The sequence below is a fragment of the Meriones unguiculatus genome, chromosome 14 (assembly GCF_030254825.1).
Source record: "Meriones unguiculatus strain TT.TT164.6M chromosome 14, Bangor_MerUng_6.1, whole genome shotgun sequence".
In the NCBI taxonomy this organism is placed as follows: Eukaryota; Metazoa; Chordata; class Mammalia; order Rodentia; family Muridae; genus Meriones; species Meriones unguiculatus.
The window spans coordinates 36,317,999-36,331,002 of NC_083361.1; the positions used below are offsets into that span (position 1 = coordinate 36,317,999).

The 13,004-nt window shown below is 48.9% G+C and overlaps 1 protein-coding gene across 8 annotated transcripts in view; it reads right to left on the reverse strand.

Moving 5' to 3' along the window:
* Positions 1-8,787, reverse strand: part of Cnot3 (CCR4-NOT transcription complex subunit 3) — a 15,949-nt gene extending 7,162 nt beyond the window's left edge. Inside the window, exons 1-9 of one of the 8 annotated variants that reach the window (XR_009585513.1) lie at positions 4,642-7,884; positions 2,935-3,009; positions 2,765-2,832; positions 2,474-2,645; positions 2,241-2,330; positions 1,869-1,997; positions 1,676-1,771; positions 369-591; positions 144-277 (exon numbers count right to left, since the gene is read on the reverse strand). Coding sequence is in view for 7 of the 8 variants with exons in the window: in XM_060367190.1 (XP_060223173.1) it covers positions 144-277; positions 369-591; positions 1,676-1,771; positions 1,869-1,997; positions 2,241-2,330; positions 2,474-2,645; positions 2,765-2,832; positions 2,935-3,009; positions 4,642-4,683 (1,029 nt within the window). In the remaining variant the exon portion in view is untranslated. Of the gene's footprint in view, positions 1-143; positions 278-368; positions 592-1,675; positions 1,772-1,868; positions 1,998-2,240; positions 2,331-2,473; positions 2,646-2,764; positions 2,833-2,934; positions 3,010-4,641; positions 7,885-7,928; positions 7,983-8,447 lie in introns of those variants that run through there. The other 7 variants (XM_021649534.2, XM_021649539.2, XM_060367191.1 and 4 more) reach the window with 7 other exon arrangements.
* Positions 8,788-13,004: the final 4,217 nt, after the last annotated feature.

Sequence of the window (13,004 nt, forward strand, 5' to 3'; positions counted from 1 at the left end):
GATCTACGCCAGGAAGTGTCTCACAGAGCACAAAAAGCCTAGACCTCACTTCCTTACCTACCTCCCTCTGGCAAGACTGGGCTTTTGACTCCTCCATGCCCACCCTCTTGGGAACCTAGGTTATTAATAACCCAGACACTCACCGTAGTGCAGTTTGCTGGGCTAGGAGGGATGGGAGAGCTGGAGGTTGTTGAGGTGGGCGTGCTGCTGGACTGGTTGAAGATCTCGTCCTCCATGTGGCTGTGGCTGGGGGGGGAGGTGGCGACCAGCGCCTGTGCTGTGGGAGCAGGGGAGCAGCATGCTTAGTTGGCACAGCCATGCCTCCTGCCCTCACCCTCTGTGCCATGAAGGTCAGCCCAGGGCCTCACGAATGTCCTCGAGGTCCAGGTCGTCATAGAGGAATTCGTTCTCTTCGAAGTCGGGGTCCTGGGATGAGTCAACGTAGTACTCCACATCATCCTTGATCTTGCGGATGGCGTCAACCAGGATGGAGTCATTGTCCAGCATGCGTAGGATGGTCTCCAGCATGCGCACATGGTAGCGGTGCTTCTCAATGTGCCGCTTCAAGCCCTCAATCCGGTCCTGCTTCTGCTGGCGAGCCCAGGGCCAGGCTCAGGGGCTGCAGAGCACCTGCCCAGCCCTCCTGCCCCCACAGAACCTGTCCTCAGTCCCCAGTCCCCACAGTACCCCAAAGGTTCCACTCCAGCTCCTCCTAGCCATTGGGCAGTGACTGCCCACCCTCCGTCCCAGCGAAGACCAATCTGAGGTAACATCTCAAGAACCCACTTCTCTCTCAAAACCCTGTGGATCTGGAGATCCTTAGATACCTGCGATGCCTATGCTAGCCCTACAACTTGGCCTCCGTCTGGCTGACCTGTAAACAAGTCTTACCCAGGCTTCCACCATTCTGACCTCTGCTCAGAATATACATTCTGTCTCACTGCAACAGTAATGATAGTAATAAGGATAAAGCCCATGGGAAGAAAACTTGCTGTCAATTTACCATCAGCAGCCACAGAGAGCTCCTGCTCCTCCCAAGGTTCTAATTCCCTTTACAAATTAACAATTTAGTGCCAGTTCCAAATTTCTCTTTTTGTCAAGAACCCACTCTTTCCCCCCTCTCAGTCCCTGGTTCTCAAATCTCACACCAATCATGACATCTCTCTCACTTTCCATTCCAACTTCCTTCTCTGGTCACACATTAAGGAGACATAGTTGACCTCCCTTTGGCCTCACAACCGACAATCCTACAAGTGTAAGATCTGCGACCCTACACATACCTTTAGCCCAAACCATCCTTTTCCAGGTGTTCCATAGCCACTGTTCTCAGAGACACACTACCCACCTCCTAAGAACACAGGGATTTTTGAAATGCTGTGTACCTTCCCAATTTGGTTGTTCTTTCAGGTCTCACTTATTCTGTGGTCCCAGCTGTACCTAAGTCTATCTCCACACAAACTGCTCCTAACAACAGGCCCACCATCTACCCAGATATCCCATCTCACCTCCCTATACCACATCACTCAGCCAGCCCGGCTGCCTCATCCTACCTCTCCAATCTCTACTCCAAGTGTGTCTTGGACACCCAGAACCAGGGTCCTATGAGCCTCGAGATGGTCCCTGTTCACAGGTCACACCCACCCCTATCCTATGGATGACGGTGCCCCCCACTCACATCCTTGTCGCCCTTCTTCTTGCGTGTCTGTACTGACAGTGACTCCACCTCACTCTCAAACTGGTCCACCTGCATATTTAGGGTGTCAATGGTGTTCTGGGGGAAGAGAAGGGAAGAGGGGTTTGTCCTTAAGTCCCTGATATATACTTAAGTCTGGGTCCATGTGCTCACTTCCTTCTCTATCACAACTCACCGTGAGCCACTGGCCAACCTCTTCCTTCTCCTTCTGGGCAGGGTCCACCTTCTGAGCCAGACCCAGGCCCTCCTTGCTATAAGCTTTGGTTTTGGTCTCTCGTTCCACAACTTTGAACCGTTCCATTTGCTGTGAAGAGTACAGTGGGTGGAGAGCTTTTAAAGATGGGACAGGTGCTATAAGGGCTAGCAATGCTGCAAACAGCCTGGGGACCTTATCTCTCAGACTGAGCCCTCAGCTCTGCCCTTCCCTTAGTTGTAGAGACATTACTCCTCCTAGAACTCTGTAGTGGCTGCTCCACCTCTGCCTTCTAGGGTTCCAGAAGCCTGACCATATCCCCACCCCAGAAAAACCGAGGCTCTGGTTTCCTACCGTTTCTATGAGCTTGCGGTTTTCGATAAGCTGCCTTTTGTCCTTGATCTCATTGGATGCTACCCATGTCTTGATCTGGTCCCTCAGCCGCTGAATGGAGAAACAGCAAGGAAATTAGGCTGCAGACCTGCGGAACTGGGGCCCTCAGTGTCCTCTTCTCCCTGGGACCCGGCAGTCCACTCTCCCCATCCCTCCTCCCATAGGACACAGGAGTCCAACCCCAGCCCCCTCACTTGTAGCTTCTTAATCTCCTTCTTTAGGTCAGCCTCATACTTTTCTTTCTGGTTCGCGTTGGCTGCATTGTGGAGCTGAGGGATGAAGAATTCAGCAGTCAATGTGAGAGTGGCTGCCCAGAACTCGCCATAGCAGTAAAGGTCCAGTCTCTTTCTTCCTTGGCTGGGAAATCTAGGACCCCCTCCCCACAGTCAATCTCAGAGATGCTTCCCTGGTCAACACCCCAAGACTCTAAACTTCTTGATTCTTCTCCCCACAGACCCAGATTTTGAGGTTCCCAGGCCCTGTACCTTTTGCCAAATATCTTCAAACTGCTCCACGCCTTCGGACACCTTCTTGAGGCAGCGATCAATCTCACCTGGCCAAGGAAGAAGACTGTTAAGATCCTGCCAAGGCAGTTAATATCCAGAGAAATTCATAGAAGGGCACGTGGCCACATGAACACTAGACAGTCTACTACCTTGGAGTTTGCGCTTGTCCGCCATCTTCCCTGCCCTACAGACGCACTCTCTTCATACTCTCTTAAAAACGGACGCTGTTGGGAAAAATTAGGAAGGACTTAACATCTATTCCTTGGCTGGTCCAAATTTACAGACATGGATTTGGGTGAGAATCACGGGATAGGTATGATGGTAGAGGGAAGAAACATTTACTTGTCCTCTTCCCCACCTGATGAACTCAGGGCCTTGCACATGCAAGCACTCTTTAGGGCCTTGCACATGCAAGCACTCTTTCAGCCAGCTACATCCCCAGCTAGATGACAAGAGAGATCTAGCCTATTCTTACATCCCTTCAACTGCCCAGCACAGAGACTAGCAGAATGAATTCTGGGAAACTATTTGAGCAAAGAATACTGTATCATGGACTGGAGAGATGGCTTAATGGTTAAGAGCACTGACTGCTCTTCCAGGACTCAGGTTCAATTCCCACCACCCTCACGGCAGCTCCCAACTGTCTGTAACTCCTGTTCCAGGGGATCCAACACCCTCATATAAACATACATGCAGTCAAACACCAATGTATATAAAATAAAAATAAATTAAAGAAAAAAAAGAATTCTGCATCTTATTTGTGGGCCTCTGACTTGGGAAGTAGAAAATGTCTAAAAGTATGGAGTATCTGTTCTCTGATGACACTAGAGCACATGCAGCACACAGAACTGCTGGGATGGAGGCGTTACCCTAGAAATGGTGCTTTCTCAACAGAAAGGTTGAGAGTAGAGGTGACTAATCTCTACTCCAGGCAAGTCAGGGAAGACAAGAGGCTGGCGGCTCCTGGAAAGGCTAAAAGCCTATGTATTTAGGTGTGAGCTGAAGGGGAAGAATGACAGGGGACTTCTGCAACTATGAAGACCTGCACCCATCCATACACGACAGGCCAGGATATCAAACAAGAGGGTCTTACACTTCTCAGAAATGTATTCCACAACAGAATCCTGGAACCCCAGACAGAAAATGCTTCTGACCAGAAGAGCCTGACACTTAACAATGGTTACAGAAACTTGGACACCTCAAAGAGGGCTGAGAGAAGATAGAAATCTTACAAAGACAAGGAAGCGAAGACGTCCCTTAGCTGTGAGAGAGGAAACCTGCACACATGGAAGAATTCCATAACAGATAGACTGGCAACTTAAACTCAGGAACATGAACCCATCAGGGCAGAAACCAAAATTTACAGAGGCGACTACTTTTATTCTGAAAGAAGAGGAGTTTAACTCAGGGGGGCCTGAGGACAAAGGACCAAGGGGAGGACTGTAGGCCAAGAAATCCACAACCTGACAGTGAAATAGAACCTGGACAGGAGGGTCATACTACAAGGATTTCTGACCTCTAGCAGAAGCTGTTCTGTTCCCCTGTGGGTACACTAAAAAGCAAGGCTCTGAGAACTAGACCAACACAGGGCAGGGGTGCCCCAGTGTAAACAGCCCTATTCCCAGGACCAAAAGTTTCAACCTAGAGAAGAGCCAGACTGAGGGTCCTTACTACCAAGGAAAGGAATACCCAGGGCAATCTTAACAGAAGGTGCAATGTAGGAAATGTTTCAAAGTGCACAGTCTGATGGCAACCTAATGTACTACAACCACTGCCATGAAAAAAATGAAATCTTTCCTTTTCCAAAATAGGGTCTTAGTATATAGCTCAGGATGGCTTTGAACTCACATTCCTACCTTGTCCTCCCAAATGCTGAGGTTACAGGAGTGTACCGTCATGCTTGGCTCAGTTTTTTCACTTGTATTAATCACAGATGGCTAGCAGCCACCACATGGGACACTGCATTAAGGAGATTTAGAAAAAGAGGCCTCAAGTGGATGGGGCTGGTACTTCCTCTGCAAGGAATTTTAAAATTAACTCTGTAGGGTCCCACTCTGTGGGGAGGTAGGTATGGGTGACACCTCAGACTCTGGAACTTAAATCTCTTCAGCAAAGGACCTATCAAAAGAGAGAGAGAGAGAGAGAGAGAAAGAGAAAAAGAGAGAGCAACACTTTCACCTAAGGATTAGCTAACACATTACACACCAGGAATATTCAAGATGATGAAGCAGCAAAAGGACTCAGCAAAGAGCCCCACAGGAGACTCAAGTGGAACAGGCACCTCTGGTCCAGAGACTGTGCCTGGACACCAGCAGGGGGTGTTTGAAATCTTGACCAGGGGTGAGTCTTGGTTCTCATATCCATCAACAGCATTTTTGTTTTACACCAGGGAAGGAAGGAATGTTAAACAAGAGCTTACAGCACCCACTCTGTCCCAAGAGCCTGCAGGAAAGTTCTGGGAAGCCACTGGAACCTGGACAAGGCATTCCAGCCTTAAGGAAACGAGGCTCTACTGTAATTCCAGAGTAAAATAGTTGCGACTGCACATAGGGGAAAATGTGGTACTATCCTGCAATGAGAGGATAATACTATGGCAGGAAAAAAAAAAAAATGACAGAGATCCTAAAGGGGCCAGAAGCAAGGTGCCAAAGAACAGGGACAACAAAGGGCCAGTGAGGAGGCCCAGAATAGTTTCTTGCTACCAAGCCTAACATTCTAAGTTCAATCTCCAGGATTCACATGGTAGAGAGAACCAAGATATCCTCTATCTTCAAACATGTATGCTGCCTGCACGTGTACCTGTGCAAGAGCAGGCACATGTGGGTGTTCAAAACACTTACCACATAAACTGATATATAAGTAAATAGAAAAATGTTGGGTCAGGGTTGGTGGGGTATACCTTCAATCCCAGTACTCAGGAGGCAGAGGCAGGCAAATCTCTGAGTTCCAGGCCATCCAGGACTAAACAGTCTCAAAAAAAAAAAACAAATAAATGTAACAAAAAATAATTAAGGGCCAGTGAGATGGCTGAGTAGGTAAAGGTGCTTCCTATGAAAACTGGATTCAAACCCTGGGGCCAAACAGTGAAAGCAAAGAATCAACTTCTTAAAGTTTTTCTCTGATCTCCACGTTTCTGCCAGGGCATGCACACACATACAAAAACAAAACAAAGAAAGCTTCAAATACATATATACATACATACATACATGTAAATAAATAAATTAGGGGCAGAAGATGACTCAGAAGTTAAAGAGCACTTGTTGCTCTGTGGACAATACAGGTTCAGCTCCCAGCACTCATATCACAGATCACAACTCTCTAGCTATAACCCTAGTTCCAGAGGAACCAATAGCCTTCTCAGGTACAGCACACAGGCAGTGTACTTACATGCATGCAGGCAAAATACACAGACTAAGAATAATTTTAAAAGGTTAAAAAAAAAAAAGCAGGTGTCATACTTTAGCCATCTAAGCGGGGAAAATTGTGATTAGAGAAGGCCATATCTGACTGGCAAAAGGCTGCTCCACAGAGTAGGACAAGGTCCATAGACCCAAATTTTGTGCTCTAGAGGTTGGAGCCTCAGCTAGAGTGAAGGCAATATCATCTCTCCACAAGAAAACACTCCACACCAAGAAGGTGTACACAGCTCAGAAGCTCAGCAGACAGAGTGGCTCTAGAACCTCAAAGTAGAGGTGCCACCACAGAAGACTGCCCATCCCATTTTCCAAGACCTTCTCTAAGAGAAGGCCATCACCACAGGGCCCTTTGGAGGTAGGCAAGCACCTACCCTGAGAACATATACACAGATGATGAGAGGGTCTCAAACAGCATGGAGGAAGCTAGCCTCTTGACGCAGGTAATGGTTCAATCATTAGGATCCTCTAAGGCTGTGGCAAATCCTCAAATCTGGACTCACAGCAGGAGCCAATAACAAAATAATATACAGACCTTTCCACCACAGGTGCCACGACTGTCATCCAGAGACTCGATGAGCATAACTTTAATCCTGCAGCTGGTACTGCAGAGTGGCCCCACCAGCATCCTGGAGCATAGACAATATAAGGCGCTAAAGCCAGGATGGTGGCAAGCAGCACGGGAGGTGAACTTGAACCCAGTGGAGGATGCTGGCACCACCACATGGGGGTTCTGTGAGGTGAATAATGTAGATCCTGGTCAGAGGTAGAGAGGTCCAACACCAAAGGTAGGGAAAGGGAAACCCACACCTTCGGAAGTCATCCCTAAGTATCTTTAGTCCCAAGCAAAATGCCAACAGTGATCTTTCTCCCAAGCCTCAGACATTGCACAGGGAACCTTCACTTTAGACCCATAGAAAAACCAAAGGAGTCTCACTAGCCAAGGCCACTCTCACCCAAGAGTACCTAACATCAAAGTGGGTACACAGGGGGGTGTGGCCACCTCAAATGCTAGATAAGGGATGATGCCAACAACAAAAAAGGCAGGAACATTTTTACCCCACAAAGACAACACAACAAAGGCGAGGAATGCTTGCACGCCTACAAGGTGACAGGGGGTGAGATGGACCACTCTAGCTCTGGAACGCTTCCTTCAATCCAGTGAATGTCAATTATGGGAGATCACATACACACGGGCTGGGTAGATGAGAATGGAAATGCAGAGAGAAAACAATCCATGTGATGAGGGGAGAAAGGGAAGACAGAGAGAAAAACCCTTGACAAAAAGGCAGAGCTACTCCTGAGGAGATGACAGCCCCAGAACTGAGAAGCAGCTGTTGAGAAAAGATGCTTGAACTGCCCCAATAGAAGCTCACATTCCAACCACAGACCCAAGAAAGCTAAACTGGCCTCACCACACAGTATCAGTAGACTTGACATCACTAGGAAGCCGAATCCATGGAGGCAGATAGCTTGCATGTAAACGGAGTTTGCATCCCCCCCAAAGCTAGAGGCCACTGATACCCCACTCTCAAAGATATATAGATGTGAAGCTAGGAAGTGAGCAATACTGTGGACAGTCCTGAATCTAAGGTTTGGAGTGGGAGTGTTAAAAAGAAAAAGAAAAAAAGGCTTCCTTAAAAGAAGATTGGTCGAGTGGGACATCTAGGAGACTTCACTGCCAGAGCTATGAGAAAAAGGTGGAAACTTTGGCTTAGGCTCCAACTCACAACGGGAACTGCACCCTCGGGTCTTGGGGACTTTTTCCTCCACAAGATCCATCTCTTCCAAAGAAGCTTCCCCCTATCAAGACACCAACAAGCTGGAGCATTCGGGTGCACTGAGGCAACGCTCCCAAAAGGAGCTCCCGGGGAGGGCACGACTGCAGGAGGGACCCCCACACCCACAGCAGAAAGACCCCTCCCCGGCCGCCGCGCGCCCATCGCTCCAAGCCCAGCCACCAGACGCGGAGGAAGGCAGGCACCTCGCTCGCACCCGGGGCCGGCGCGCTGCCACGCGGGAGTCGGACACGGAAGGACTGAAAGTGGAGGAGAGGGTCCCCGCCCGCCCGCCCGCCCGCCCGCCCGAGCCGCAGCCGGGCCCGAGCGCGCGGCCAGGACAGGGCCAGGGCCCGGCGGGAGCTGAGGCCGTGTCGCGACAGGCGGCGGGGTCGCGGAGCGGGAAGTCCGCCGGACGGCGCTGAGGGAAGAGGGGAAGGGGTCCGGCCCAGTCGAGCCTGACGCTCTCACCGCAGGAGCTGGCGCCGCCGCTGCGGAGCGAATCGCGACAAGCGAGGAGGGGGAGAGAGGCGAGCGCCCGCCCGCCGCCTTTTTTTTTTTTTTTTTTTTTTTTTTCCTCTTTCCTCGCGCCCCGAGCCCGGGCGCTATCGCGATAAGAGGGCGCGAAAGCCGGAAGTGGGGTTAGGTTGTTGATAGAGGAAGTGGGCCCGGGGTTGTTCTAGACGACCGAGTAGGGAATTCGGGGATCGAGGGAAGGCCCGGCGGCGGCTGCCGACGGCTCCACGGAAGCTGAACGGGCCCGGTCCAAGATGGCGGCGGCGGAGGAGGCCTCCCCTCCTCTCTTCTCGTCTCTGGCGCCGGCCCGCCCCCGAGCCCCGAATAAAGGTCCGTCATTGCTCCCGCAGCACGTCGCTCTGCGTCGTCGGGCGCGCCCCATTGGTTCCTAGCGAAGATGAGGCCGGCCCCCTCTCTAGGATTGGCTGATCTCTGCAGGGCGCGGCGTTCGATTGGCCTCCCGCTCAGCTTACTTGGATTGGCTCGGGTTTTTCTTTCCCGGCTCCTCCTCCTCCTCCCCTCCTCAGAGCACAACACGCCAGCGCGAGGGCCTGGGTGTCAATCAGGAGGCTTGTGTCGTTTTGATTGGGTGTGTCCGCCCCCTTCTCCTAAATCAATTGGCCGCGGGGAGGAGTCAAGCAGAGGGGCGGGAAGTTGTTCGTCAAGTTTAAAGGCGGCTGTAATTGGTTGCGATACCTCTGCCCTGAACTCATTGGTTGATCATGAAAATGGGTAGGGGAAAACGACAGAAGGCATGGAGAGTGGGCCGCTCACCTAGTGGGAAACAAACAGGTGCTTCGGGGCCGGTGGGTTGCGGGGAAGTCATCTGCCAATCAAAAGAGCCGCCAGGCTTAGGGGAGGAGCTAGGCAAAAGGCCCCTCCCCTTCCCTGGGCATTCTCATCTCATTTTGGCCAATAGGGTAGCTATTAACGGAGGGAGCTGCCTACAGGTGTGGTTCTCCGAGCATCCTTCCTTTGCCTGCCGTCCAGGATGTTTTCTGATCCTCACAGCCGTTCTCCTAGTACTTCTGCTCGGAGTATTTTTAAATCTCGGTGTTTTCTGGGCGGAAGGAAAGGCAGAATCAGGGATATATAGAATTTAACTAAGACACAGAACATGGAACTGTCCTGTCTGGTTAAGTAAGCGGAACATGGGCGCTCTCCTGTTAGCTCCGTTTCTTTGGTATTGTAGATGCTGGCTGCTGCAGAAGAAACTGCGCTTTTTACCCTATCGGTTACATCTGAATGGCTACTCATTGAGCTGTTATGCTTGTTAGGGAGTAAACTTCTCGGACCACCCTTCCACAGTGCTTAGGTCAGCCTCTTCGGTTTAATTCTGTTCGACTCCTGCCCTTTTTATGCTTATTTGTGTCTCCCTCTTCGGATTTCTCAGTGGTTAGCACTCATAAAGCACTCCGTAATCTTTTGCTGAATTAGTAGATGCAGTTGTACTTGAATTAGTAGTCTGAGCAATGCCTTATGTTGAGCACCACGTTTATAGGAATTGGGAAGCCAGACCTATCTCTGCCTGCTAGGTGATGGAAAATAAGATAAATCCAAACTTGAAGAGAACGTGTGTAGAGGAATTTAAATTCAGAACATAGCTGTTCTGGCAAGATATCACATCCGAAGACTTTCTAGGTCTGTGTGATCCAGCTGAAAAACAGACACGCCTTTAATCCAAAAAATAGAGGCAAGCAGATCTGAGTTCAAGGCCAGCCTGGTATAGAGCAAGTTTTAGGTAAAGCTCAGGACCAGGTGTGGTGGTACATGCCTTTAATCCCAAACAATGGAGGTAAAATTAGTTTGTAGAAGGAAGCACCCATGTTTGAAAGGGATGTTTGAGTGGCAGAAAAAGTGACAAATTACAGAGATTTGAGAGAATAGGATGTGCTCCAGAAGGAGAGGAAAAGGAAGCTACTTAAGGAGCAATGTAGAGAGCGAGAGCAAGCAGTTTTACCAGGGCAGAGATACAAAGATAGGCTGAAGACAGAACAAGCTAGACACAGGTGAAGGCGGAATGAGCCAGAGAATGAAAAAGAGCCAGAAGATTAGAAAAGGTTGCTGGAGTTAGGTTGAGGCCAAGCAGAGCAATTGAAAGGCCAAGAGAAACGCTAGACTGAGTAAGTTAGCTGGGAGAGGAGTTTGAGCCAGAACAGCTGAATTGAATGAGCCAACTATGAGCTCAGAACAAGGGTGAGCTTATTAAGCAGTAAGTCTCAGAGGCTGAAAACACTCTAGGCCTACGGTCAGATTGTACAGAGGCTAGAAGCTTCCAGGACTAGGCCTAGGTTAGCAGATGAGATAGTCAGCCTCCGAGACTTTAGCTGTCGAATAAAAGTTCCTTGTACAAATGTGCAACATGCATCGCACCTCATCAGAATGGCATGAAGCAAGAGAGGGAAAAATGGCTTAGAAAACAGTGTATTATTTGGCTGGGGAGGTGGCTCAGCAGTTAAGAACACTTTCCTACCAGGACCCATGCTTCTGTTCCCAGAACCCACACGATAGTTCACATGCTTGTAACTCCAGTTCCAGATCGGACTTCCTTATCTGGCATCTGCTGGTGCACTTATGCTCACACATTTACACAATTTTTTAAAATGTATATTCTTAGGGCCACAGAGATTTAAGAGAGTAATACCTTAGGGACCTGTGTTTGTCTATATTTTTCTAACAGCCCTTATCATACACTTTAGAGTTTGTTTTTCATGTATAGCTTTGCTACTTCATGTGGGCTCTGAATGTGAAACTGCTTCTAGACTTATCAGAAACCTCTTGCTGACTTGTAGAATGCAGGTTATCCAGGTGGTCCCCAATTTTGCTTTTTCTAACAAGCTCTCAGGGCATGCTGATGGTCCTAAGAACACAGTAATGATTCCCAGGCTTAGTGGCAGTTTAGAATCACGGGGGGGGGGGGGCGGGGGGGGTGTTAGAATCCAGATACTTAAGCTTATGCTAGAACAATTGCATTAACCTTCGGAGTTGGGAACCAGTTTTGATTCTTCCCCTGAGATAATTCCAATGTGCATCTAATGTAAAAAGCTTATCAAAGGCTCTTCTCAAAGCATGGTCCTTAAATCCCTACCATAAATATCACATGGAAATGCACTCCCCCCCTCCCCCGCAGCAGGGAGATTGGAACCCAGGGCTTCACATGCTAGGGAAGCATCCTACTATTCAACTATTTCCAGTCACTTCTCACCTTTTTTGGCAGGATTCTTTTATTTATTTATTTATTTGTTTATTTATTTATTTATTTAATGTATATGAATGCTGTTTTCACACACACCAGAAGGGGAAATCAGATTCCATTACAGATGGTCATGAGCCACCATGTGGTTGCTGGGAATTGAACTCAGGATCTCTGAAAGAGCAGTCAGTGCTCTTAACCGCTGAGCCATCTCTCCAGCCCCCTGGGATTACTTTGTAGCCGAGGATGACTGTGAATTCCTGGTCCTCCTGCTTCCATTTCCCATGTGCTGGGATTACAGGTATGTACCGCCAAGTTCCAGCTTTGCAGCCTTTTTAAAACTTGTTTCGAGGCAGGGCCTTAACACCTATAGGCAAGCACCCTGTACTGTATTCCCGGCCCTTTAACTTTTATTGTGTATGGGTGCTCAGTCTACATGCATACTGTGCTCCACACTGTGTCAGTGCCCAGGGAGACCAGAAAAGGATGTCAGAGCTTTTGGCATTGAAGGTATAAAAGCACTGTGGGCTGCCATATGGATTCTGGGAATCAAACCAGGTCCTCTGGAAGAGCAGCCAGTGTTAACCACTGAGCCATCTCTCCACCCAACTCCCTCCCCTTGAAGTGTATGTGCACATATGAATGTATTATGTGCAGATGTACATGCAAGTGCTTGTCATGTCTCAGCAGCTCATTTTTTTGTTAGTTAGGGTTTTTAGACAGGCCACACTCACCAGGCCCATGTCACCTGTCTCTACCTCCTCAGCATTGGGATGGCAAATATATACTACCATGCCTGACCTTTTTATATGGGTGCTGAGTATTGAACTCAAGTTCTTATGCTGTTTTTGTTTTCCCGAGACAGGGTTTTTCTGTGTAGCCATGGTTGTCCTTGGACTCACAAAGATCTGCCTGTCTGCCTTCTAAGGTTCCTATGCTTTTATGAAAAGCACTTTACCAACAGTGCTATCTTGCCAGATCTTGTCAGACCTCTCCCCAGCTTTAAATTTTTCATTTTTCTTTCTTTCTCTTTTTTTGACTCAGGGTTTTTCCTACAGCCCATGCTGGCCTTGAATTCACTGTGTAGCCCAAGCAGCTTTGAACTTAGAACTCTCCTGCGCATCTAGGATTACTGGCTGAAATACATATTTTTTTAAAGCTCTATCTTACCAAAACTGAGTCAAATTCTAAGACTAGAAACCATGTATAGAGAGCCCTCAAGGCACTCTGCAGCTAAATTCTGAGACTCACATCTTCATATTCCATTCCACTCACCACTGGCGATGGCAGATGCAAGTCAGGCCAGGGACACTGTAGGC